This window comes from Mirounga angustirostris, unplaced genomic scaffold, assembly GCF_029215605.1.
Source record: "Mirounga angustirostris isolate CCGP_5_RB_7025 unplaced genomic scaffold, mMirAng1.0.hap1 SCAF_1, whole genome shotgun sequence".
Lineage (NCBI taxonomy): Eukaryota > Metazoa > Chordata > Mammalia > Carnivora > Phocidae > Mirounga > Mirounga angustirostris.
Genome location: NW_026991709.1, coordinates 112,338,694 through 112,365,484, shown reverse-complemented (window position 1 = coordinate 112,365,484; position 26,791 = coordinate 112,338,694). Strand labels below are relative to the sequence as shown.

Genomic DNA, 26,791 nt, shown 5'->3' with positions numbered 1-26,791 from the left:
TTTGAAACTAATATACAGTGTATGTTAATTAAATTGAATTTAAATAAAAATTTTTAAAAATAATTAAAGATCAAAATTACAGGGGAAAAAGAAGAAAATCAGGTGTCATGTCTTTGGGGTTATGCAGCTAACAGACCTAGTTTGTTTGAATTTTGTTATGTGTTTTAAAAGGTAATGTACTACTAGGCATTGTTGAAAGAAATTAAGGAAGATCTAAGTAAATGAGAAGACATCTCATGTTCATGGATCAGGTTTAAGTTTTTAAGTTGTCAATTCTCCCCAAATTGATCTAAAAATTCAATGCAATCTCAATCAAAATCCCATCTTTCTTTATTGCAGAAATTAATAAACTGATCCTAAAATTCATATGGAAATGCAAGGGACCCAGAATAGCCAAAACAATTTTGAAAAAAGAACAAAAATGAAGGACTCACTCTTCTTAATTCCAAACTTACTACAAAGCTGCAGAAATCAAGGCAATGTAGAATTAGCATTAGGATAGACATAAAGATCAATGGAATAGAATGAGTCCAGAACTAGAATTGTCATACTGATGGTCAACTGATTTTCATCAAAGGTGCCAAGAAATGGTGCTGGGACGATTCAATATCCACATGCCAAAGAAAGAAGCTAGACTTCCACTTCACATGACACACAAAAATTAACACAAAGTGGATTATAGGCCTAAATTTAAGAGCTAAAACTACAAATCTCTTAGAAGAAAACATAAGAGCAAATCTTCATGACTGCGGGTTAGGCGATGGTTTCCTAGACATGATACCAAAAGCACAAGCAAAAAAGAAAAATAAATAAATTGGGCTGTGTAGAAATTTAAAATTTTATGCTACAAAAAATACTATCAAAAAAGTAAAAAGTCAACCCACAGAATAGGAGAATATATTACAAATTTTATATATATATGCAGGGGTGCCTGCATAATTCATATACCATAAAATTCAGCCATTTAAGGTATACAATTAGATGGTTTTGAGTATATTCACAGAATTGTGCAAATATCATCACAATCTAACTTCAGATTTCATCACCCAAAAAGAAAACTATACCCATAAGCAGGGGTGCCTGCCGGCGTGGCTCAGTTGGTTAAATGTCTGCCTTGGGCTCAGGTCATGATCCCAGGGTCCTCAGGCTCCCTGCTCAGCAGGAAGTCTGCGTCTCCCTCTCCCTTTGCCCCTCCCCCTACTCGTGCTCTCTCTCTCTCTCTCTCAAATAAATAAAATCTTTAAAAATTTTTTAAAAAATAAATAAAATCATAAATCATATAATATATATCTGATAAGGGCTTGTATACAGAATATATAAAGAACTCTTACAACTCAATAATAAAAAACCAACTCAATTTAAAAGTGGGTAAAGTGTTTTAATAGTCATTTCTCCAAAGAAGATATGCAAATGGACAATAAGCGCATGAAAAAATGCTCAACATCACAAGTCATTAGGGAAATACGAATCAAATCCACAATGAGATGTGACTCCAAACCCATTAGGATAGCTATAATAAAAGACAACAACATTGGCTAAGAAATTCTCATACTAGTGGGAATGCAAAATGGGGCAGACACTTTGGAAAACAATCTAGCCATCTTAAAATGTTAAACATAGAGTTACCATATGATCCAGCAATTCTATGGTTGGTATATATCCAGGAGGAGATCGATCGATCTATCTATCTATCTATCTATCTATCTATCTATCTATCTATCTATCTATCTATTTAAAAAAATATATACATGTGTGTCAAGCAAAAACTTGGACACAAATGTTCATAGCAGCATTATTCGCAATAGCTAAAAAGTGGAAACTACCCAAATATTCATCCACATGTTTATTCATGAAATGGTAACTAAAATGTCATATATCCATATAATGAAATATTATTTGGCAATAAAAAGGAATGAAACACCAATACATGCCCTAACATGGAAGAACCATGAAAACATTATGATAGTAAATGAAAGAAGCCAGTTACAAAAGACTACATATAGGCAAATCTTTCTAGACAAATCCATAGAGACAGAAAGATTAGTAGTTGCTGAGGGATGAGGGAAAGAGAAACTGAGGAGGACTGCTTATGGGTATAGTTTTCTTTTTGTGTGATGAAATGTTCTAAAGTTAGATTGTGATGATATTTGCACAATTCTGTGAATATCCTCAAAACCATCTAATTGTATACTTTAAATGGCTGAATTTTATGATATGTGAATTATATCGTAATAAAGTTGTTGTTGCTTTTTTTAAGTCATTGTAACTAGTCAATAGGCCCTTACAACTTAGGGGAGTTGGAGACTCCAGCTTTCAAGTGAAGTATGAACAACTTTGGGCCTCCAAGGATAATATTTCTTGAATAAGCTTTCACTTGGAATTAGACAGGGATGTGATTGCTGGCAACAATTCCAGGTACAGATTCTGTGTGTTACCAATTAAGGGCAAAATTTTATGTAGTTAGTTAACAAGTTAGTTACTGTGTCTGGGCAGATGTGGTATATCTATTTCATGGACTGTCTGTGGGAACTGTTTGTCTTAGGCCAGCAGGTTGCCCTCTGCTCTGGAATATATTTCTAGGTCAGTGGCTCCCACCATCAATTAGTGTGTGTGCTCAAGGGAATGCAAACTGATTTCAGCATTATCTTAAACAAAACATAATTGGGAAGGTAAGGATCCTGCCAAAAAATTACATCATGCATTCCAAAGCCAACTAAAAATGAATTTTGGACCAACCACGCTAAATATACACATTTAGCATAGGTTTAAATGGTTAATAGTTAATGATAATACTAAGTTGGTAGTACCCATGTAGCTTTTCTTTTTAAACTTATTTAAATCTTCCTTTTAGGATTTAGAAATTCTGCTACACAGATTTCACAGGAAAAAAGTTAATAAATTAAATTCTCAAACATTTGTCCTATTACAACATTGTATGTCTTTCCACTACATCTAAATCCTTACAATCCAGAATGTTCAATCACCTTGCTATGCAAAATTGGTCTGCCACCTGGACATTGCCAGGGAGATCCATTCCAAACTACTGAGTCAGAATCTGCATTTTAACAAGATCCCCAATCTGTGTGCACATTAAAGTTTGAGAGGCCTTGCTCTCATACCTAACCAAAACTCAGTGTAAAACAGCCTCAGGAAAACTGGGCAGTGCGTCACTATTAGTAATCTCAATTGAGACAACGTTGTAGCAACCTCAAAATGTCCCTTTTTGATTAAGGTGGTAAAAGCTATCAATGTTCTCTTATAGCTATCAATGTGCACGAAACACAGGAAAGAAGGCTGTGGTGACCACTCTTACTTAATCATCCTGGAGGATGGAGCAGAGAGGAGCTTGTTCCTAAGGAAATTTTCCCTACTGTTCTAGTTGTCCCCAGATCTTCCTCCTGGCTTTGACCTTTTGAGTCCAGCATCACCCTTTGTGAAAACCCAGCCTGGACGGACACTTTGCTCTGAAGCAACAGGTGGTAATAAAACCATCAAGGGCAGGAGGGTTCCTGAGTGAAAGAAACTTTACTCATTCAGGTCCACTTATCAGTATGGAAAGAAGCAATTTAGACCTGGAGCACCACTGTTTTCCCTTTCCCAAGGAGGTACAATTCAAGCACAGCCTTCATTTTCCTTAAAGAGTGTCAACTCTTCTAACCCCACAGGGTTCAAATACATGAAAACCCCTCCATTGTACCTTTGCTCTGACATTTCCACTTCCTACATAGGAAGGTTATAAAGCCAAGTAACCAGGAAGTCTTCCCAAGTGAATGGGTGGTCTCCATGCCAAGATGGGATTGGGGGGAAGGGGAAGGGATCGAGAGAGTTTTCTGGAGAATGATAATTAAGTTGCTGATTCTTGGGTTCCACCCTTAAGATTCTGATTCAGGAGGTCTGGACTCAGGACCAAAAGTTAACATTTTAACAAGTGCCTTAAGCAATTCTAAAGTAGGCAGTCCAGGTCTACACTTGAGGAAACTGAGATAATGGGCTTGGGTTTAAGAATAGCAATACCACCTTTGCAATAAAACACTTATTCTTATGCATCTATTTCATTTTTTGAACTGATGTTGTCAATTTCCTATTTGGTTTCCATTCAGCATTTACTGAGCAACTGTTGTTCGCAGAGAATTGTACTACCTGTTCCTTTCCTGGTATGTTTGGGCTGGGTGGAGGGGATGGGGAGAGGAGAAGGGTGTGATCACAAGAGAGAACTATTTCTCAACTTCCCAGCAAAATGACAAATTCACTTTTTCATGATTTGTGAAACAGATTAACCCAAACAACTATATTACCCAACCACAGTTACCATAATTTGCTAACCTTTTTAGGGCACCAACGTACCAGGGATGCCATGGCCTTACGGGTAGGAAGGTCAGTTCTGTAAACCAAACTGCCTACCTTCTCCACTTGATGATATGACCACAGGCAAGTAATTTAACCTTTCTGTAACTCAGTTTCTTCATCTGTAAAATGAGGCTATAACACCTACTTCATGGAGTTGGTATAAGGAGTAAATGAAACCCTATCTCACGGATGCAGAGGGTTCCAAGAATCTAGATAATATAGCGAAGATTTGTCAGTCAAAGCCACAAGACCATTGTGAGAATACTAAAAACTGTTTCCAGAGGCTGATTTGTAATTCCAGGTGCAAGGAGTGAAATTTAAACTTTGTTTATTTCAAACAGTTCAAGTGAATTACCGTCACTAAAACGATCTGGGGTTTTGTTTTTTAGGGTTCTCTAACCCTTGGCCCCTTCAGGAGTTTGTCCTGCTGGTGCCACGCTCTGCCCCCAAAGTTCCGTTCCAAATCCCCGGTTTGGGGGGATGCGGAAGCGCGAGGCCCCGGGCAGGCGCCCCTCGGCAGCTGGACCCGAGCCCAGCCTCGCGGGCGGAGGGCTTGGGACAGACCCGGCGCGGCCGCCCCGCCGCCGCTCAGCGGGGAGGATGCCGGCGGGCGCCGAGAGCGTGCGCGGCCACGTGACGGCCGCTATAAGAGCGCTCCGGGCCCACGCTCCGCTCCCGCCGCGCCTCCTCCCGGGACGCGCTCCTTCCCGGCGCCCGGCTTCTCCCAGCCCCAACCTGCGGCAGCGGCGGCCGCCCGCCCCTCCCGGCAGCAGCATGACAGGTACGCGCCGGCCCCCCCGCCCCGGACCTCCGGCTCCGCGCCCCGCGCTGCCTCCCCGCGCCTCCTCCCGCCCCGCAGCCCCGGGGGAGTTCCTGGCAGGACGGAGACCGCCGCAAAGTTACGGGCTGGCTGCAGTCGGGCGTGCAGCTTCCTGCGTCAGCCGCTGCCCCGCCGCCCCCGAGGCCGGAGCTGCGGCCGGGAACCCGGGACGCTGTCGTGGGGGGCAGCCTGGCGGCACCTGGGCCCTCTGCCCAACCCCCGTTCCTGCTTCCGTCTCCGTGCCCTTCCTCCTGCTCTCACCGTGAAGGGCGGGCGGAGCGGCTGCGGCGGGGCCGGGTGGGGGTGGGGAGCCGGCCCCCGGGGGCGCCTGTCCCGAGCCCTGGGGCGCGGCGGGATCGCTCGGCGGCCGCCCCCGCCCCCCGCAAGCAGGATCGCCGGGAAGGGCCGGCCTCGAGGTGGGGACGCCGGCGGCCCCGGCCCGGCCCCTTTACCGGCCGCCGGGGCGCTGGCCGCCACGCCGAGCCTATTTTTAGGCCTTTGGGGCCGGGTTGCTGAAAGCCAGAGCCGGGCGAGCGCCCCAGGGGAGCGGGCCGCATGCGGTGGGCGTGCGCCGGCCCACTTGTTGCAGGGGTCGAATCTGCCCCGAGAAGGGGCAGCTCGGAGATACCTGGTCCTTCCGAGGTTGTTGAGGCTGATAGCGCGGTTATGAGAGCAACTGAACTGCCGAAAGATTGCAGATGCACCCGGAGTTGCTGTATTTTACCCAGCTGTCATTGGTCTTTCCCGTTCTTTTGTAATGTTTGCTGGGTGTTCCAGCGTATGTTCCTAAGCATCTGTCCTGTCCCCTACTTCCATCTCGGATAGCATCCATAACCTTGCTTCCTGAAATCCTTGAGTCCTGTTTATCTTGTTAAACTTTTATCCAGGTTCCCCTTGAGTTAAAACATTAGTCCTTATCCCCCAGATTAAATACTCTTGGGGCAGACTGTCTGAAATGTTGCCATCTTGTGATGGGTTGAAGAAACAAGTAAAGGCAGAGATTGATGGGCATGTCAAATGACAGGTGTCATTGTTCTGAGCTTTCCTAGATTGTGACTAGCTGGGAAGCCGGTGGCCCTTGAAGGGTGGGGAACACCAGTGTTTCTACAGCTTAATAGCGATCCTGTTCAGGAAGAGGGTCCAGCACATGCAGTAGCCTCCCTGACAGCCTACAACTTTCTCTGGCTTCTCAATGGAATTCACTCTGCCTCCAGCCTCCACATCGGAAAACAGGCAAAGGGAAAATGAGAAAGAGCGTGACTTCATGACAAAATGTCCCAGCTCCTTGGTTGGGCAACAGTGCCCCCAAGTGACCCCTGCCAGTGTTTGATCCTAAGTATCTTGTACATTTGGATGCCCACTGCCTTGCTAAAATCCCCTCAGAGATAGAGTGGACCTCAGACTCGTTCCGGGGAAGAACTGGAGAAATCCTAAAGGCAGGGCTGGTGGTCTTGGGAGGGTGGGGCTTGTTCAGTAGGAAGAATAATCCATGTGTTTGCCTTCCCTTCTGGCAACGGAGGGATTATTGAGTGTGTGTGTGTGTGTGTGTGTGTGTGTGTTGGGGGACCCAGGGTACAGGGTAGGGGATGCTGCTTGCTTCTCCAAGAAAAAGGAGGCGGGTTTGTTAGCACTTTTGAGGTGCTCCCTAAGATCCGATTAACACTGATTGGCTGCTGTTTAGATAGAAGCAGTAAGGAGGGAAGGCCTGTCCATGGAGGTGATATTTGAGCAGACACTCCAAGTGACTGTTGAGATGTGGTGGGTGGTGTGGGTGCCTTTGCTGCAGGTTGAGGAAACAATATAGGAAGCCTGAGGCTTGGCAGAAGCCTAAGCATCAGAATGAAGAATATGGCCTCAGCTTTCAGATGCTCTCCGTTGAGGTCATTCGTTGGATTTGTGCTTGCCTGAAAATACTTGTAGGAAACAAAAAATGTACTTCTTGAGTTCATTACCACCTGTTAATTACCTGAGGTTCACCTTCTGGTGTTAAGCTGCTATTTAATCTGAGAATTTTGCGTGTTCAGACTCTAAATTGGATTTAATTTTTTTTTTAATTTTTTATTGTTATGTTAATCCCCATACATTACATCATTAGTTTTAGATGTAGTGTTCCATGATTCATTGTTTGTGCATAACACCCAGTGCTCCATGCAGAACGTGCCCTCCTCAATACCCATCACCAGGCTAACCCATCCTCCCACCTCCCTCCCCTCTAGAACCCTCAGTTTGTTTTTCAGAGTCCATTGTCTCTCATGGTTCGTCTACCCCTCCGATTTCCCCCCCTTCATTCTTCCCCTCCTGCTACCTTCTTCTTTTTTTTTTTCTTAACATATATTGCATTATTTGTTTCAGAGGTACAGATCTGAGATTCAAAAGTCTTGCACAATTCACAGCGCTTACCAGAGCACATACCCTCCCCAGTGTCTATCACCCAGTCACCCCATCCCTTCCACGCCACCCTCCACTCCAGAAACACTCAGTTTGTTGCTGAGATTAAGAATTCCTCATATCAGTGAGGCCATATGATACATGTCTTTCTCTGTTTGACTTATTTCGCTCAGCATAATACCCTCCAGTTCCATCCACGTCATTGCAAATGTCAAGATCTCATTCCTTTTGATGGCTGCATAATATTCCATTGTGTATATATATACCACATCTTCTTTATCCATTCATCTGTCGATGGACATCTTGGCTCTTTCCACAGTTTGGCTATTGTGGACATTGCTGCTATAAACAGACACCTGGCAGGCCAGAAAGGACTGGCAGGATATATTCAGAGCACTAAATGAGAAAAATACGCAGCCAAGAATACTATATCCAGCTAGGCTATCATTGAAAATTGAAGGAGAGATAAAAAGCTTCCAGGACAAACAAAAACTAAAGGAATTTGCAAACACAAAACCAGCCCTATAAGAAATCTTGAAAGGGGTCCTCTAAGCAAAGAGAGAGCCTAAATTGGATTTAATTTTTAAAGCTTAATCAGCCTGTTGGAGATTGCCAGAGATGTTTCTGCTAAAGAATGGTCTTGAATCATTCTTAAAGTGGGCACTTGGGTTCTTGCCCCACTCCCAAAGAGGCTGCTCCTTTATTAATAGAGCAAGTTGATCTCAGAGGAGCTGTTTTTGCCAAATTAGTGGTTGAAAAGGGTCCTGAGGTAGCTTTTTTCCGGGTAGGATATTGTAATGAGTGTGGTTTTTTTTCTTTCTCTTTGTATTAAGATCAGGCCTTCGTGACACTGACCACAAACGATGCCTACGCCAAAGGAGCTCTGGTCCTGGGCTCGTCTCTGAAACAGCACAGGACCACCAGGAAGCTGGCCGTGCTTGCCACTCCACAGGTCTCAGACTCCATGAGGTGAGGACCTCCTGCCTGTCTGTTGGTGGGCTCTGACATCTTTATCCCATTTCTGGTATCACTGGGTGTTGAGGCCATCCCCTTTCCAGGGGTTGAGCACTAGGTGGAGAAAGATTAGAATTGCTGGATGAAGGATTTCTGGATCAACCTCTTCTAGCTCTTAGGAGCTATTCCAGCTGAGCTCCCTTCTGGAAGGTGCTGTTCTGACCCATGCTCTTATTGGTTCCAGCTGTGAGAAGGACTCTCCTGTAAGCAGGTCCTCTAGGATGACCTGAGTGAATGTTTTAGTCCAGGCATTCATTTTATGTGGTCACACTTCACTTGTATTCCTTTCCCAAAATGCAGCAGGGGCTACTTTTTTTCCTGTTTCCAACCAGGGAAACTTCAGGTGACTGAAAGTAAGTAGCAGTTTTCTCCACTGTCAGTTGGCACTTGTAACCTAAAGTTCTTTATTTATCATTTAATAGGCTAGAATATTTGCCAGGGCTTTCTGAACTAGGGATTGTGTAAGAGAGCACCCCGGGGTAGAGATGGGGCGGGGGGGACACACACTGCTTGTTGATTGTGTTAGTTCACTTTGATTTGTTGGTATTAAACTTGGAAGTATTTGACTGAACCACCTAGATCCTAATACTACAAAAATATCTGGGCACATTAGCAGCTCTGTATGGTGTTTATTTTTGTTTTCTATCCATCTTAGAAATTGAAAGTGCCCTTTTTTGTGACTTTTTATAAGAAATATAAGCACATGCCAAGAACCTCTATATATAGCTAGATATTTCTCACATGCTAATAACCTTATTTATAAAGGGTAATTTAGGAAAATGCTAAAAAGACTTTCCTAATGTGTACATCCTAATTTGTAGTCTGTTTAGTGAGGATGTGTGCAAGAAAACAGATGTAGTCTTAGATCCCCTTTTACTGTGGTAAATGACTCCAGTGACCATTTATTTTCAAAAAGATCATATTTACTGTGTGAATTGGAACATCTTTTTCTACAGCTTGGGGACAGATAATACAATGCCAGTTTTGTTCTGCGTGTTTCATTTTGTTATAAACTTTCAATGATGATGTCTTTATCACATGCTGTGCTGAGCTTAGTGTTTTACCTAAGTATACCCCCACTTAACCCACCTCAAGATTGCTTTCTAAAATAAATCTTGACTTAATTTTGGGCCTGGAGAAGTGTTGCACCTCACAAACCAAAGTGAATCATCATGTCAGAAGTGCTAAGCATACTGTAAGTGTTGGTTATATTCGATTCTAAAAATTGGCAACCAAATAACTGAGTCTTTGAACATCCTTTGGGATGCATAGCTCTATGTAAACTGCTTTATCAAAAATGATTAGTTATAGGCTTCGTTGCAGGTATTATATGCACTTAGCATCATTTGTAAAAACATGCAGTAATCAGCAAGGCTCAGTTCTAATGAAATATCATTGTTAAATACATAGGTTGTTGTAAAGATGTGCTCTTTCAAAATGGGAGTCACATTTTGACAGGTGGTTTCTGTAATTTGCCTGGTATCCAGTGATAAAATAAATAAAAATAGAAGAGTTCTGCTATAATAATGTTTAGTACAAGTATTTCATCCTCACCAAAGCAATTTTTATTAGTGAAGTTAGCTGCACATACAAATTGATACAGTTTGGCCTGAAGTAAATTAAGACCACCTATTTAAGAGATTGTACTGTATCAAAGTAACAGATTGCTCTAGTAATTGGTGGGTAGACTAATAAGAATACAATTTTATATTAGATGGGTTACTTGTTACTTATCTGAAAAGACACTAAATGCTGTTTTCTGGATTTTATTTTGGCAGAAAAGTTTTAGAGACAGTCTTTGATGAAGTCATCACAGTAGACGTCTTGGACAGTGGTGATTCTGCGCACCTAACCTTAATGAAAAGGCCTGAGTTGGGTGTCACACTAACTAAACTCCATTGCTGGTCACTTACACAGTATTCAAAATGTGTGTTCATGGATGCAGATACTCTGGTGAGTGTGGCTTTGATGACTGGAAAGATGTAGATAGTAACTGAGGCCAGTTAGGCATTTGAGGAATGCTCTCAAGACTTGACGGTACAGTTCAGATAAAACCACTTATTGAAAGCATCAGGTGATGAAGGAGAGTAAGCCCAGGCTACTTTACAGCTGTCATCTGAATGGTTAAGATCAGCAGCAGACTGCATCGTTGGTGTGGGATAACTTAGAACCTAGGAGGAGTATGCTGGGGCAGAACATTTTTGTAATGCTTTCCCTCCCACCTACCTCCCCCCCTTTAAATTAGGTCCTAGCAAATATTGATGATCTTTTTGAGAGAGAAGAATTGTCGGCGGCACCAGACCCAGGGTGGCCTGACTGCTTCAATTCTGGAGTCTTTGTTTATCAGCCTTCAGTTGAAACATACAATCAGCTGTTGCACCTTGCTTCTGAGCAAGGCAGTTTTGATGGTAGGTATCTGTTATCTTTATATTTGATAAGCTGTTAGTAACTTCCAGGGGCTGTTCTTCTCAGGGTTCTAGTTGCTTTCATTCCTTTTGCCTGGAGGACAGCAGTGCATGAGACGTACCAAACATTTTCATTTGTGCTCTTGTTGGAAAGACTGTTGTGTGTCTGTGTGTGCACATGCATTTTTCTTCTGTAGGTGCATAAGACTGAGCTAGGAGGCATTTTCATACACCTGCCTTTAACTGGCTTTCTTGTGTCTAAATTAGAGTATGATAAATGAGCCATGATTATTCAAGAATTCAAAAGACTATTATTAAACAAATCACAAACTTTAACAACTATCTTTAAATCTAAGTAAACTCAACTGCAAGAGCTAACAGGAGGACCAAGCATTGTTTCCATAGAAATTGGAGGAATAAACCTAATAATTTGGCTCTCATTCTCTTGGGAAGCATTTTAAAAAAAAAGATAGAAAATTAAATGATCAATCTCTGTCTCCAAATTCTCATTCCCTATAAGGCTGCACATCAGAGTGGCATTTGCAAGGCCAAAGAGTAGAAAATTGGCAAAGTGAGCATCCATTTTCCATAACGTAGAAGCATATCTGTAGCTACATGTATATATAGAAATGTTCTGACTATTCATGGATTTAGGGCCCCACATCCTTTGGAGAAATTTGATCAAATGAATTAGGAGGTATGTTTCCATTTCAGGTCAGTCTCTGAAACAATAAATAATCCGCTTTTTTTTTTTTTTTAACAACAAACTATCCCAAGACAGAACTAGTAGTTAATGTGCAAAAGCAGCTTTTTCTAAAATTAATGTTAATGGATCTTTTTTTTTTTTTTAAGATTTTATTTATTTATTTGACAGAGAGAGAGAGAGCGAGAGCAGGAACACAAGCAGGGGGAGTGGGAGAAGGAGAAGCAGGCTTCCCGCGGAGCAGGGAGCCCGATGTGAGGCTGGATCCCAGGACCCTGGGATCATGACCTGAGCCGAAGGCAGACACCCAATGACTGAGCCACCCAGGCGCCCAATGTTAATGGATCTTTTGAATAAAGAAGAAAGCCAGTTATATCAGAGAAGAAGGATCTTTTCTAAGAAGTGGCGCTCTCAGCAGGGACTTACTATCAGATACTTGACATTGTGGCAAAGAGCCCTGAGCTCTGAAGTAGATCCTCCGCACCAGGGGCTGCTTTCTTCCTCCTCTCCTCTCCAAGGGCAGATCTGAGATTGCAGGGAGTAGATCTTTTGAAACTAGCAGAAACGGCTTTCCTCAGTTGACATAGGTTTGGCCCTCGGTAAAGATATGAAGATTCATTTCCATTAACTAGTTATAAAGGTAAAAGTCATAACTTCAAATTTAAACGTTTTAAACAAAAAGATTAAAAGTTTGTCAGATTGCTGAAGTTAAAACATTTTCAGTTATACATAAAACTGAAATTGGATTTTTGTTGTTGCTACTCACAGAAAATAAACTCTGGTCATTTGACAAAGGATTTGGGATCTGCAACTACGGAAGTGTCATTGAAAAGAATAAGAAAGTTTAAGTCTCCTTCTTGTGTCACTAGTTGGCTAGTTTAAACTCTGTGCCAGGAGCTCTCAACATGAGGTTGATTTGGCTTCCTGGGGGACATTTGGAAACATCTGGAGACCTATTGGGTTGTCACAGTTGACCAGAAGGGTGCTACTGGCATCTAGAGGCTTGGGTTGCTGCCGAAAACATCCTACAGTGCACGGGGACAGCCCCACAGCAAGGGATTACCAGGCCCCAGTTGTCAGTGGTGCCAAGGTTGAGAAACTTTGCTCTATGCCAAGACCTTTTATGTTCTAAAACAGTAAGCAGGAATATCTGCACCATAATGAATGATGGCATCTGATAAGAAGTACAGAATTACTTTAAGTTGGAAATAACGTGTTGACTGTTCACTGTGGTCAGCACCAAATGCAACTTCTTCACTTCACTGACATTTTTTTTTAGCTCCATAGAAGAAATGAAAGATGTATTAGTATTTGCATTCAAAACACATATTCCTTATTTCTACTGCTTTTACTAAAACCATGACCTTTGCATAAAAGGAAGGTGAGAGTATTTTTAGCAGAAGTCCACTGTTTGTCTTAGCCTTCCCGTCAAAATATAGCTTTCTTCACCTCCTCCGATCATATTTGAAGGAAGTAATTGTAATCTGCCAGAAACTCAGTGTAAATTGTCAACTCCAGTAAACAAATTCACATTCTGAAATAGACCCAGCAACGTGAAATCCAAATTACTATAATAGCGTAAAGAGAATCAATCCAATTTCGAATCTAGAAGAGTACTAGATTTTGCTGTTGAGAGTTAAGAGTTGAGATACCAAATGGTAGTATGCCATGGCAAATTATCCAGGTTCCAATTTTAGAATATAAAACTAAATGATTAACTGGTAGAGACCGATCTGGATCATCTACCTTGTTTCAGAATTAAGAGGTACTAGAGGAGTTGATGAATTCATTGTTAAGAAGCCAGGATGTGTGAAAAGTGCCCAGCTAGAAAGCACTTTCTGCTTTTTTAGCCAGAATCTGAAACCACTGAGAGATTCTCTCTGTGCCTGGTAGCACATTTCATTATTCAGCAACAGGGTTTCCAGGAGCTGGTCTTTCTGTAAGGTGTTCCATTTAACTGGCTTGGTGGTGGTGAAGGATTGAATTTTCTGTTAATAGAAATGCTTAATTGAAGGAGTTGAAAATTCAGTTATGCAGATGGGAACTTATAGTTATTCTCAATATGTTGTTGAAATTCAACAGAATAGATTAGCAGCTCTTAAATGAAAGGTAGTTTTCCCTTTGTATTGATAAGCTTTACTTACCAAAGAAAGCTCACAATATACCGGGAGAGCCTGTTCCACTCAGGAGAAGTTTACTGTCCTGTTGAATTAATACCTGTGTGACATAAAGACTTACTGGACTGACACAACATTTCGTCGTGAGCTACATCTTTTTTTCTAATGGCAGTAGTAACCTTGCTTTACTTGAAGTTTTCAGTGCAGTGAGCAATTTTGTTTAGATGTCCTGTCATAGACACTGAGATATGAACATTTTGATGTTTCACATTTTCTACTATCCACAGATATTCGCCATCCCCCTTCATCCCCCAGTTTTCCTGAACAGGGAGCTTAGGTCCCAGTATTTTTAGATCGGTATTAAGGGAAACCCATTTGTAGATGATTGTATCTCAGTCTGAATATCTCACAAGTCCTGCTTAATCTCTTGCATACGTTCAACAAACACTATGGGGCCGGGTGTCCACTGACAAGCCACGCAGGCTGCTGGGGTTGAGTGTTTGCAGCCCTTCTGCTGCGGAGGAATGTGACTGGCATGCCTCTAATCACCAGCCCTCTAATTACTACTCCTCCCCATGCCTCTGGCCAAGAGAATAACCGTACCATGGCCAGTCATGCTGGGTACCTTGACTTCTCTCTTCCTTCCAAATATATCGAGTATTAGAATTTAGAGCTGGTGACTGTGCACCTCATTCGTGGCTGAATTCTAATGTTCCATAGCAAAGTGTCTAAGTTCCTATACTGTTGTTTGTGTTTGCAAACTGTCTTGGCACTTACTTCATAACTGAAGTTACATGTTTCCTGAAAGTTGAACAATAGCTGTTGTGAAATATCTGCACACTAACATTTTATAGGATGTGACAAGATCAGGTTAATTCGGGGTTTGTTAGCAGTGAGAGGAAGAGAGGTCATATTAGATACTGATCATCGGTTTTGTCTCCACGTATTCATGTGCAACAAAGGTGATGCACTTGGCCCTTGAGGAAATCTATCTGAAAGCAAGCTTAGGTTTACTTTCTTTTCCCCCTGTTACTCTAAAGTATCCTAAATTAAGGGTACAGTTGAGTTTAGTGCTTGGGAATTGCTGTATGTTAATTTTATCTATATGTGTTAGTTTCAAAAACCTAAGTCAAAAAGAGGAATTCATATTTTCCAGTTTGGAGTGTTTTTTTTAAGTATTTATCAGAGAGAGCACAAGCAGGGGGAGTGGCAGGCAGAGGGAGAGGGAGAAGCAGGTTCCCCGCTGAGCAGGGAGTCCTACATGGGGCTCGATCCCAGGACCCCAGGATCATGACCTGAGCTGAAGGCAGACGCTTAACCAACTCAGCCACCCAGGCGCCCCTGGAGTGTTGTTTTTGTTGTTGGGTTTTTATTTGTTTGTTTGTTTGTTTTTTAATTGGGGACTTACTTTACTGTAACCGAAATACCCTAAGCTACTTACTGGAGTAATGAAATTTTGGTCTATAGTTGAATTTTCAGAAAAAATAGGAGACAATAAATTGGTGAGCGAATATTAGGTATGATTTTACTTTAGGCAGAATCCAAGACCTGCTGTGAGATTCTTATACCTACGTGTTCCATATTCCAAGTGGTCACTGAGCCCCTTAAACTGTAAGATGTTTTTTCTGTGCTTGCAGATGTAGTAAACCAGGAGAGTATACGTTTTTAAAATGATTTTTAACAGAAAAGATTTGGCTTTAAATTCTTATAAAGTGTAAAATTGACCCCACGGCTACCTCCTTTAATCTTTGTAGTTGGTTAGGCTTCAGATTGGACCTGCCCAAAAAAGGAATGAAGGTGAGAGGTATTTCCAGCTAACACTTGTCTTGTCCAACCCACACCGGTCAGAAATCCCAGTGCGCCTCCCTGGGTTCGCGCGGACTTGGTGGCTTCTCCCTTGGCGGCTGCCTGTGGTGGGCTTGCCCCAGCTGCCCCAGTAGGAGGCTGCTCGCAGCCCGGAGAGCACTTCATCAGCTGCTTTGAAAATTACTCCGCTTTCTTGCATTTGTATCATGTAACTGATCGTTGGAGTAATAAGTATCTTGAATAAGTAAAAATGAAAAGCAAAAGTCATAACATATAACAGCAAGACAAATGAGCACCAGGTTTTTTCTCAAGAGCTATTTTTACCTCCTTATACCCATGAGTATTTCTTTTAAGCTAGCCATCTGTTTGCCTCTAGCCTTGTAACCAGCAGAGATCATGAACCCCGTGAGAAATGGAGAAGGGGGAAAGGACCAACGTGTTACCTGTGTACAGGCTCTTAAACTGGTCCGACTCCTCCTTCACTTTCCCAGCCGTCCTGTGAGGTCGTCATTCACTTGCTCGTTCACTCGTTCATGTGTTCATGTAGCAAGTCGTTCTTGAGGGCTTGCCGTATAACTAGTCCTGGGAGGGCAGCCTGGCCAGCGTTCCTTAGCCAGTGGCAGAGCCAGGGCTGAACCAGACAGTGTTTCTTGACTCTCTGGCTGGGTTGTGTATGTGGTTTTTTCCTTCCCTCCCAATTAGTCCATTCTGCAGCATTCACGAAAATGAATCCTGATAGCAATACAGGATGGAGGAGAATCTCTAGGTCATGGCCCTTATTACAGATTAATTACTTAAAATTCATTCCTCTGAGTAGAGAACAGCTGATACATTCCTCATCCTACAGATAAAGAAACGGAGGCTCAAGTCTCCTATCTCTGCAGCTTATTGCTCTTCCCCCGTGAACCACGATATCTAGAAGTACTTTGTCTTTCTAAATCAGCTGCACAGTTAAGTCTTGCATTGCTTTCTGAGTCTGGAAACATTCTTGGAGATATTACTCTCTACATTTCTGTAGTCCATTTAGCATTTATATAATTTTAGGTACTAAACTGGTAGGATGCTAAGTTTAATGGCCAGCAATAGACTGGTAAATAATTCAGATTTTCATACCTGCCTCTATAAAGCTTATGAGACCTTACAGAAATTTAATAATAATTATATAACTAATCATGTAATTGTGATTCTGATAAATTCAGAGTGCTAAGAGAATCTAGACTAGGAGGACCTGCCTTAAATTGAGAAAGTGAAATTTAGGCCAAGAATAAATGTTTCCTTGCATTTATACATTATTTAATTAACATCTTGATTATTAAAATCTTTTTTAAAAAGAGAGATTCTTACCTGTTTATTAGAGAGCATGTGCAAGTGGGTGTGCACGAGTTGGGGGGGAGAGGGAGAAGCAGGCTCCCTGCTGAGCTGGGAGCCCTACTTGGGGGGAGGGGTGTTGATATGCAATGATAGACTCAAGCTCCAGGTGCCTAGATTTCTATGAGCTACCTGGGGTTCATCCGATGATCCATGGCAAACTTCATAGAAATATCCCCAAGATCTGAGCCATTCATAAACTGTAATCCTTGGCATGTTTGCTGTAGGCAGAAGCGATGATATTAGTATATTGTGGAAGTCAGTGTTAACAAAGCGAGTCACATTTTCATTTCAGTGCTTGCCTATATCGCTATATAATATTAAGCATATTTTACGTTAAATTATTTGCTTGATATCTGCTCCTCTGCCTCTTTATTAGAGAACAGTTTGAGAGCCGAAACCTATCTTATGAATCATCCTAGCCATAATGCCTGTACCTAATTTATGTCACTTCAGATGTTTTCTATAGAAATGATGGTGCAAGTTGCATTCTCCGATTGGAAAAAAAAGTCATTCCCTAGTTCTGACTCTAAACCAGTGCTTCACATATTCTAATATGCAAAGAAATCACCTAGGGATTAAAATGTGGATTCTGATTCTGTAGGTCTGGGTTGGGGCTTAGCATTCTGCATTTCTGTCAAGCTCCCAGGTGATCCCTGTGGTGCTAAAACCTGGACCACTTTGAGTAGGACAAGTAGGACGAGTCTGGAGGCAACATTCCTGTGACTGAGCTCCTAGGGTTCATGTTTAAACCAGAATTGACCCACCCTCCCTGCTATCCACAGGAGGTAGGCCAACTGCCAGCCAACTGTGGAAGGGCACAAAAGAAATGCACTCATACGAAAGACAGCACTCCCCTCCATTGCTGTCTTATAAAATAGAGTTTCTGATGAATGCTGCTATGTGTCTATGGTTACCAGTTTCATGACCCTGCTCAAAAGACCTGGAAAAGACCGGGTGGTTGTAAGGTTATTACTATACTTAGGCAGCCAGGTGGAAGGATGAGGCAGAATCTGATATTTGCTTTTGTTGGCAAAACAGGTGCCATGTGTCCCTTGTCCCATTTCCTTTCTGTCTCTCACCTGTGTTACCACGCCCTGGCCCGATGGATCACAGCTGCTGGCAAGGTCTCCTAATCCTGTTTGTCGGTTCAGAGATGATTGAAATTAGAAGTGTCTTAACCTGTCAGAATAAATAAAACTGCCTCCAGAAGTCTGGCTGAAATGTACTGGACTAAAAAGTCCTGGGGGTTTTATAGTGAAAATTCAGCAGTCTTCATAGCATGAAGCGCAGACATGCTCAGCTTTGAATTGTGCTCTAATTTAGGGACTTCTAAAAAGACGGTATTGCTAATGCTACATATAGATTTTTCTCATGAAGTTAAAACATTTGCCTGACCTTGAAACGTGGAATTGTGCATTTGGAAAAAGATGTTTGAAATACTAAACTTAAAAATTGTGTAAAAAGCTACAGACTTTCAGGTGATGTTTAATTCTATTTTTAATCCACAATTTTGGGCTCGAAGTTGACCCTCTGTAGTCACATAATGAGGTCAGCGGCCATGGAACTTTTATGCTCTGTGCTGTCCCCTCCAGAGGCAAGGTCCTTGTTGACTGTTTAAGGATTTGCCAGTTGAATGGGACGACTGACTGACAGGTCTTCCCTGCCCATTTCACCTCTTGCTTGTTTCCTGTCCCACCGGTGCTGCTCGGCCCTGATGTGGCACACGGCTGAGGGACTGATGAGGTTTGGAGGGTACCTGCGGGTAAACGGAAACAGCCTTTGGTGGCCAAGGGCAGCTAGCCAGGGGCTTTGAGGGATCAGCAGCTCTGACTCCTGTTTCCCGGGATCATCCTGTCCGATTGGGAAGTCCTTCTTTACAACTACTATTCTGACCTTCATGGAATTAGATTTCTTCATTGTCCTACATGTAGTCAGTAGTCCTTTTCAGTAGAATTAATTTTTTTTTCTGTTTCTGAAAAAACTAGTAGAAAAATGTATATAGCATGATGCCCAATTTTCCAAAGTTCAGAAACAAGTGAAACTCCCTATGTTGTCTGGGGATACTTATACATGTAAAACCAAGGAAATCAAGACCATTACAAACAAAATTCACCATTAGTAGTTCTGGGGGAGGGACAGTGGGATTGGATTAGGGAGCCCACATAGAACTTAAACAGCATTGGTAACGTTTGAGTTCTTAAATTGGGTATTGGGTAGAGTTTTATAATTATATGCTTTATAAACCACACATATATTTTTTCTTTTGATAGTATATTTCATAATGAAGATAAATTAACAGGTAAGGGATATTTAGAAAAGGTCTTGGCACAATCTCGCTCTTGCCCGTCATCGTATTATTTTAAAATTATAAAAATAATACAACTGTACTAAGGAAAAGTAAGGGAGAGCATATCTGTAACACCAGTCCCCTTATACAATTACTGTTGTTTCATTTATTTTCTTCCAATCGGAATGTTTATGTTCTCAGTTTTGGTAATGGCATCTGTCACTGTGTATCTATATTGCTTGCTGGACTGATGGTCTTTATAGCCCTTTGTTTTAATGGCTGAATAATATTCCCACAAGTGGTTAGTAGCATAATGTACTAACCATTCCTCTTTGGTGGAATATTCAACTTTTTTCAATTTTTCTGCTATTACAGAACATCTTCAAGTTTCTTGCATTCGTTCCACAAGTAATTTATGTATGTGTAAGGCATTCTGCTATGTGCTAGAATTATAGTAATAAGCAAAAAGCCATAGTCTCTGTCCTTGCGGAATTTAGAATCTAATGGCTAACAGTTCTTGATTATATCTTTGCATTTTAAGCACATTAATCCTCAGAATTTCAAAATTTTTTTTTTTATTTTTGAGAGAATAGTAGATTCACATGCAGTTGTAAGAAACAATATGGAAAGTTCCCATGTATCCTTCACCCAGTTTCCCCAATGGTAACATCTCACATAATTCCACAGACAGGAAATGGACATTGATACAATCCACCAGCTTTATTCAGATTTCAACAGTTTTAAGAGTTTTATGTGTTGTGTGTTTGTCTATGCATATGGGTTTTCTGTGCGCTGTGCAGTTTTATTACGTGTGTAGTTTGGTGTGACCACCACCACAGTCGAGACGGAACATTTTCGTCACAGGGACCCATCATGCTACTCTTGTAGTCATGGCCACTTCTCCCCCACTCTCTCCCCCTCCTTGACCCCTGACAACCACAAAGCTGTTCTCTATCTTTATAATTTTGTGGTGTAAAGGATGTTATATAAATGGTACAGTAGGACTGGATTTTTTTCACACAGCATAATTCTCTTGAGATCCATCCAAGTTGCTGTGGGTATGCATAGTTTTTTCCTTTATATTGTTGAGTAATGCTTCATTGTATGGAGGTATCATGTTCCTACACCTGTTGAAGGACATTTGGACTGTTTCCAGTTTTGTGCTATTATGAATAAAGCTGCTATGAACATTTCCTCAACCTTTATTTTGATGATTATACATAAAAGGAAATTAGTAAGACTTCAGGCCTCTGTACCTCAGCCACCAGTGTGTATGCCCACATTTGGGGTGTCTTTGTAGAATCCAAAGTAAGCCACTGATTAATGCTATGGTGTTCTGGCTTTAATATTTAATATTTTGTGTCTGAAAATATGTTAATATAGCTAAACTGTTTTTGTTTATGTAATAGTGAAGCACATCCTACCACCATCTTTATTATCCTTTAGAATTTATGAGGGTAAAATCTTGATTTTCTGTTGAGCTGTTTGTCCCTTGAGGAATGAGGACCCATCTGAGTCTCATAATACAAAGAAGTTGCTCCGTAGACATTTGTTCAATGAATGATCCACAGAGTTGACTGAGGATATTTAGAAAGGATGAGATACACAGAGGATAGATAAGGTACACTTGGGCTTCAAACCGAATGCTTTGATCTTACTCCTTAGTTCCAAATATTAAATAATCTCCAGATTTTTAAAGTCTCTTTCAAAACCAATGAAAACCAGGGCGCCTGGGTGGCTCAGATGGTTAAGCATCTGCCTTCGGCTCAGGTCATGATCCCAGGGTCCTGGGATCGAGTCCCGCATCGGGCTCCCTGCTTGGCAGGGGGTCTGCTTCTCCCTCTGACCCACCCCTCTCATGTGGTTGCTCTCTCTCATACTCTCTCTCTCAAATAAATAAATAAAATCTTTAAAAAAAACAAACAAACCAATGAAAACCAAATAATAATGATAGCCAGTTGGGTCTGTTGTGTATTTAGGAAGAAAACTGGGTCTTGGGGCAAAGCAGACTAAGGAGGGAGGTAACTGCTCAGTATAGGAGACTTGCACTTCAAAAGAGAAGGATTTTCCCTGCCTGCCGTCTCCCATACACTGTGCTCGCACACTCGTCTGCACATGCACACACCCCACCCACCTAAGCTGCTGTTTTGCCTTATGGAAGACTCTGGTTCTGTGCATGTTTTCTGAAATCTTATGAGCCTAAAACAGAAAGGACATGGGTTATGGAGCAGAATATGTTTTGAGGTGGCTTAGTGACCTCTTTGGTTACTTGTGTGTTTATGATTTAGGTTAGACACTTAGCTGTTTAGATTTTTTTTTTAATTTCTTTTGAATGAATGGCCATGATTGTCACTTTCCAAGGAAGGCATAAAGATCAGCAACCCCCAGGGACTCAGCAAACACTATGCTGTGTGGTTGTGGCTGACCTTGGTCCCAGTGATGACTGACCTGGACCTGTCCAGAGGCTTGGTCAGTGGTAGGAGAATGCACCAGGATGATGTGTCTTTCTGGGCCTCTGTCAATGAGCCAACAGTTGGGGCTCTGGAAGACCATTCCATTATCCCAGTTTGCTCTCTTTTGCTTTTTACCACCCCCACCTGTGCCCCCATAGCTCTTAACATAAAGTCAAAAATCTGGGGATAAAGTCTATAGTCTGAGTTCTGTGTGGTCTGGTGCTTGCCTACCTCTCTGAGACCCACCTGGTGCCATGCAACGCCTTCCCCCATGCCACAGTCCACGTATACAGGCCACCTTCCAGGTCTTTCCATGGCTTCATGTTCCTGCCCACCTCCCTTCTGTGGTATCTGCTGTTTGTTCTGCCTGAAACACCATCTGCCCTCCTCCTCTCCCCCTGTATTTTTCAAGCAGTCCTGTGTACCCCTCAGATCTTGGCTTCAGTACAGCTTCCTCATGGAAGCCTTCCTGACACATCCCATGTTCTTGAGCCACTTCCACCACATGCCTCGTAGCAGCCAGCCCTTTGCCGTTCCCCTCCCCGTCTGTGATGATGCTTACGGAATTATAATTCCTGGTACCAGTGTATCCCCCCCCCCTCCTGCCCTGCCCCTCATGAAGATGATGACCGTCTCTCTGTTCCCTGTTGACTCTTCAGTGCCTGGCGCAGTGTCTGGCCATAGCATCTGCTCAGTAAATATTTGTTGAATTCGTTAATTAACTCAGGAAAATGGCCACCCCCTAAAATGCCCTTGGTAGGTTTAACACGGAATGTCTTATTTTAAGGATGGAATCTGTACCTATTTTTTAAAGATCCGGTTATGTGTTCCTGTAAAATTATTGACCTGTCTTTGAAGTTTATGACTATAATTCGCTTTTTTTTTTCTTTCAGGTGGGGACCAGGGTTTACTGAACACATTTTTTAACAGCTGGGCAACAACAGATATCAGAAAACACCTGCCATTTATTTATAACCTAAGCAGCGTTTCTATATACTCCTACCTCCCAGCATTTAAAGCGTAAGTGCAAAGGTTTAACTTGTTGGAGGTGGGCAGGGCAGGGCAGCGGAGTGGGATTTAAAATTTGGAGGGTTCCTTATGGTCATTCTGAGGTCAATAACAGGTGGGAACTTTGAGGGAAGTCTTTCTCTCATGAGAAACATGGCTGTAGTGGGGAAGGGCCTTGATGTTATCAGTTACTTTGTTTGGAGTAACCCAGAGAGCACTTAACCACCTTACAGGAAAAGGTTCCCATTCGCTCCTGGGTGCCAGGCCCTCTGTTAAATCATCCCTGTGTCATGGTCATGAATCCATAGTGGGCACAAACCCAACTTGTGGTTCCTAGTGGCTGCTAGGCTTCAGTTCGCATCCCCCTAAAATGAGGATCTTAACGGCTTTCTCTGTGGTTATTGTGGAGCTGAAGCAAGCTGCCAGCAGCAGGGTACGGTCCCAGTGCAGAGCAGGGGCTGTGGAGTCCAACTGCTCAGTTCACACTCTGGAGTAGCTTCTTCCTGGCTGGTTACTCATTACTGAACTTCTCTGCCTCGGTGTCCTCCAAAACTAACTGTGATCATTAAGGGAGGTGGTCCTATGAAGTGGGTAGAAGAGGGCCTGGCCTACCCTTAGCACCAGTAAACGTCAGATTATTAGTCCTTTTTGTTGGAGAGGTGGTCTGGCAGTAGGCGTGATCTCTGAAGCCAGAAAGGCAGGGTGTGTCTTCTCACTCTGCCATTTACCTACGCTATGGCTTAGCCTCTGTGCCTCAGTTTATCCATATGCAGAATGACAAGGGGAATCAGACCTACCCCGCAGAGTTGTCATGAGGATGAAGTGAATTCACACAGGCATAAAGCGCTCAGCAGACAGCTTGTTTTTGGCAACATTGCTTGTTTGGCAGTCACCCTGGGGTGGTTCTAACTCAGCAGTTAATACAACCTACTTGCAGGGCTGGTCTCACTGAGCAGGGCCCGGGCCCTGTTCTTTAGCCTCTGACTCATTTGTGTTGAATGAAGATGATGATTCAGGTTTCTTGAACGGAGGCCAAGCTGTCAGGTTGATCCTGAGACACAGGCGTGAGCAGCCAAGCTCTTCACTGAGTTGGGCTCGGCTCTGCAGTCTCTGTCCCGCATGGGCATTCCTGGGCACACAGAACACAAAGGGCCTTTCACTCCTCATATTTCATTATCCAGAGTCCTCTCTTTACGTCTCTCACCACAGTAATGAGCACATCTGGCTTTTTGTGGGAGAAGTGTTTCCTTTTCTGTTCTTTTCTGGGCAAACTCTGTCAACATTCCCCCAGATAAGGATTATAAGTGTCTTGTGTTCTTTCCTCCCTAACTGTTCTCTTGACATATGTGTCTGACGTATTATAGCCTCTTGATAGTCCTCCCTCTCTAGAATGAAGCAGGCAAACTCTCAAATATACCAACTGTCCAAGTAACACAAATAGAGAAAGATTCACTATCAAGGGGTGGATTTGGAGAAGCATTTTTTTTTAGCCTCTCTGTCCTTGGTCTTGTCAAGTACCAGCCTGTCTTGCTTGGAAATGTGGGCCTGATTCTTTCATTCTTATTGCCTCATAACGAACCCTGCAACTTTGAACAGTGCTCCCGCAGACCATGATCCCCCAGAACTGAATTTGTGATAATAGGGAAGTTGGTTAACGTAACTGACTAGACTCCATTGAGCAAGCAAAAAGATGAGGGCGAAGGAGAAAGAATCATTACCAGTCTGAGCAATTCTACCCACCATTCCAATTAATTCTGCCCAGTGAACACGTGTCCTGGGATGAATATGTTGGGGAGACGTGAATCTGATCTCCTTCCAGTTGGTCTCAGTTCCCAAACAGAGTCAACTCTAGTGTTTAGAGATTTGTGTTTTTCATGTAATGTGGCCCCCGGTGCCTAGCAACTCTCTCCTCTATGGTTCATTTGGACTCCATCTGATTTTCACCATAACACCAAAATTGAACACACTGCACCTTTCAGTGATCACCTGGTTTGCGCAGACACTGCATTTATTTTGTTTTGACAAGAACAAGAAGCAGGTAGAGCAGAGTTATGGTTTTCTTTTGGCGGGACGGGCGGTGGGGGGAGGGAGATAGACTTATTTGTCAGAACCAGGGCCCCCTCTCTCCAGATCCCAGTTGTTTTTATATCCTCTGAATGAATTTCCCAGAAAAATAGCTTGAGATCTAAATGACCAGAATGGTTAGGATGGTTTCTTCTTCCCGGCTCAACAAATTAGTGCTAATTTTGGAAATCTTCTTGGTTTATTGCCATAACCATAGAGCATATGACACACTGGGGAGGTTGGGAGCAGCTCCCTCCACTAGCTTGCCATTGGCTGGCCCGTGGCCCCACAGGAGCTCCTGCCGCCCCTGTGCAGCCTGCCCTTGGGGGTGTCCACTCTGCACTCTGTGATAAGACTTTTCAGAGTGCTGCTTTGTCTCACCCCATTGCTGCCTATTTGGGAATGTTGAAACTCCATCAAAGAACTCCTTTTTCCCTTCCCTCTGCCAGAAAATGCCTTTGTTTTTCTTGCAGAGATCCATCTCTGGAGACATTTTTCATACCACTGGGAAGGGCTCAAAAGACAGTTCTATTCCTTTTTTTTGTTTCAAGCGAATGTAAAATTATGACCCAGATCTCTTAAGCTGAAGTAGATGATCATGAACGTTTGGGTTGCAATACCTACTCCACAGATTGCCCTGTGGACCTCTGGGAGCTCATCATGAATGTGATGCTCCATTGCTGGGCTCAGAATCACCTTATGGGTCTCCAGGACTTAGTGGCCCTGTGGCGTGCTGGTCTTCCCTAGGACAGCATGTGGGTGGTGGCAGGTAGAGTGAGAAACTGGGGAGTGGTTCAGAACAACTTGGGCTTGGTAGAACAAGTGAGAATTTGTCTTACCAGCTCCAAGCAACCCTGTGCCATGAGGTCACCAAGGCAGTATTTAGATGCCCCAGAATCTTAGAACCGTAGACATCTTAAAACACATGCTGCACTTAGAACAGTGTGGTCTTGCTGTTTTATGTGAAGTTTTTGCTAAAGGATGGCCTAATATGAATCTTATTTGGCATGAATTTGAGCCATGAAGGCAACATTTCTAATGCCTTACTCGACATACCATTTGGATAGAACAAAACCTAAAGGAAACACTTAATAGTTCTATCACTTTGAATGAATACTCAGACATAGCTTCTGAAAAACAAAATTAGTCCTATTTTCTGTAATAGAAGATCCTCTTTAACACAGCATAATTTGAGAGCTAAAATGCTTGATTTAGGAACTTTTAAGGTAATTTGTAATATATGAATTGAGAAACAAGTTCAAAAATGCATTTCTTAATGAAATAATATTTCTGCAAGTGCCTAGCATAATGTTTAGGACATAGTAGGCTGTTAGTCAATACTAGTTTCTTTTCCGTTTTCTTCACCTAGAGGGCCTATTTTATTCACGTAGTTTAGAATCTGGCTTGTGCATAGCGCTAGGCAAAATCTCATCAGCCTTTTTAAAAATCAGTCATTTAGCTCCATTTTAGCTTTATAATCTATCTACTGAGTAAAAGCTGGGGGTGGCATTTTGTGCCATATAAGAGGGGCCCAAAGCCAAGAGAACGAGTTCTCTGGTATTGCTTCAAATTGCCAAATTAATTAGTGCTATTGATGACTCCAGAGCTTGTTTTACCAAATAATTTCAAAAATAACTTTATCTAAAATTTTTACTTGAGTTCAGATATGATCTGAGACCTGGCCTGGCCTAGTCTCAGATAGTGGGTCTAAAAACCTAAAAGATTTCTCTCCATTTGCTTTAAATTCTTCTGAGGATATTTGTATCCACTGTTTCTTTTTCAGGAATGTGGCTTATTCACTAAGGTCTTATCAAACCTCTTTAAAATCCATATTTTCCAAAAATGAAATGAACCTTCAGCATCCTGAATTCTGTTGTTCTTGTGTATTTCTGATTTGATTTTTTTTTTCCTTGACCCCTGAGACACCCTTGGGTCCAGCTCCCCACCGTGACTATTGTCACTGAAGCCGTAGCCTTTCTGTGTTCGTTACTGTCACATTCTTAACATC

The 26,791-nt window shown here is 42.4% G+C and overlaps 1 protein-coding gene across 1 annotated transcript in view; it reads left to right on the top strand.

Moving 5' to 3' along the window:
• Positions 1-4,932: 4,932 nt before the first annotated feature.
• Positions 4,933-26,791, top strand: part of GYG1 (glycogenin 1) — a 33,996-nt gene continuing 12,137 nt past the window's right edge. Inside the window, exons 1-5 of the mRNA XM_045903611.1 lie at positions 4,933-5,128; positions 8,389-8,524; positions 10,348-10,522; positions 10,815-10,977; positions 22,605-22,731. Of these exons, the coding sequence (XP_045759567.1) occupies positions 4,948-5,128; positions 8,389-8,524; positions 10,348-10,522; positions 10,815-10,977; positions 22,605-22,731 (782 nt within the window). The 5' untranslated portion in view covers positions 4,933-4,947. The remainder of the gene's footprint in view (positions 5,129-8,388; positions 8,525-10,347; positions 10,523-10,814; positions 10,978-22,604; positions 22,732-26,791) is intronic.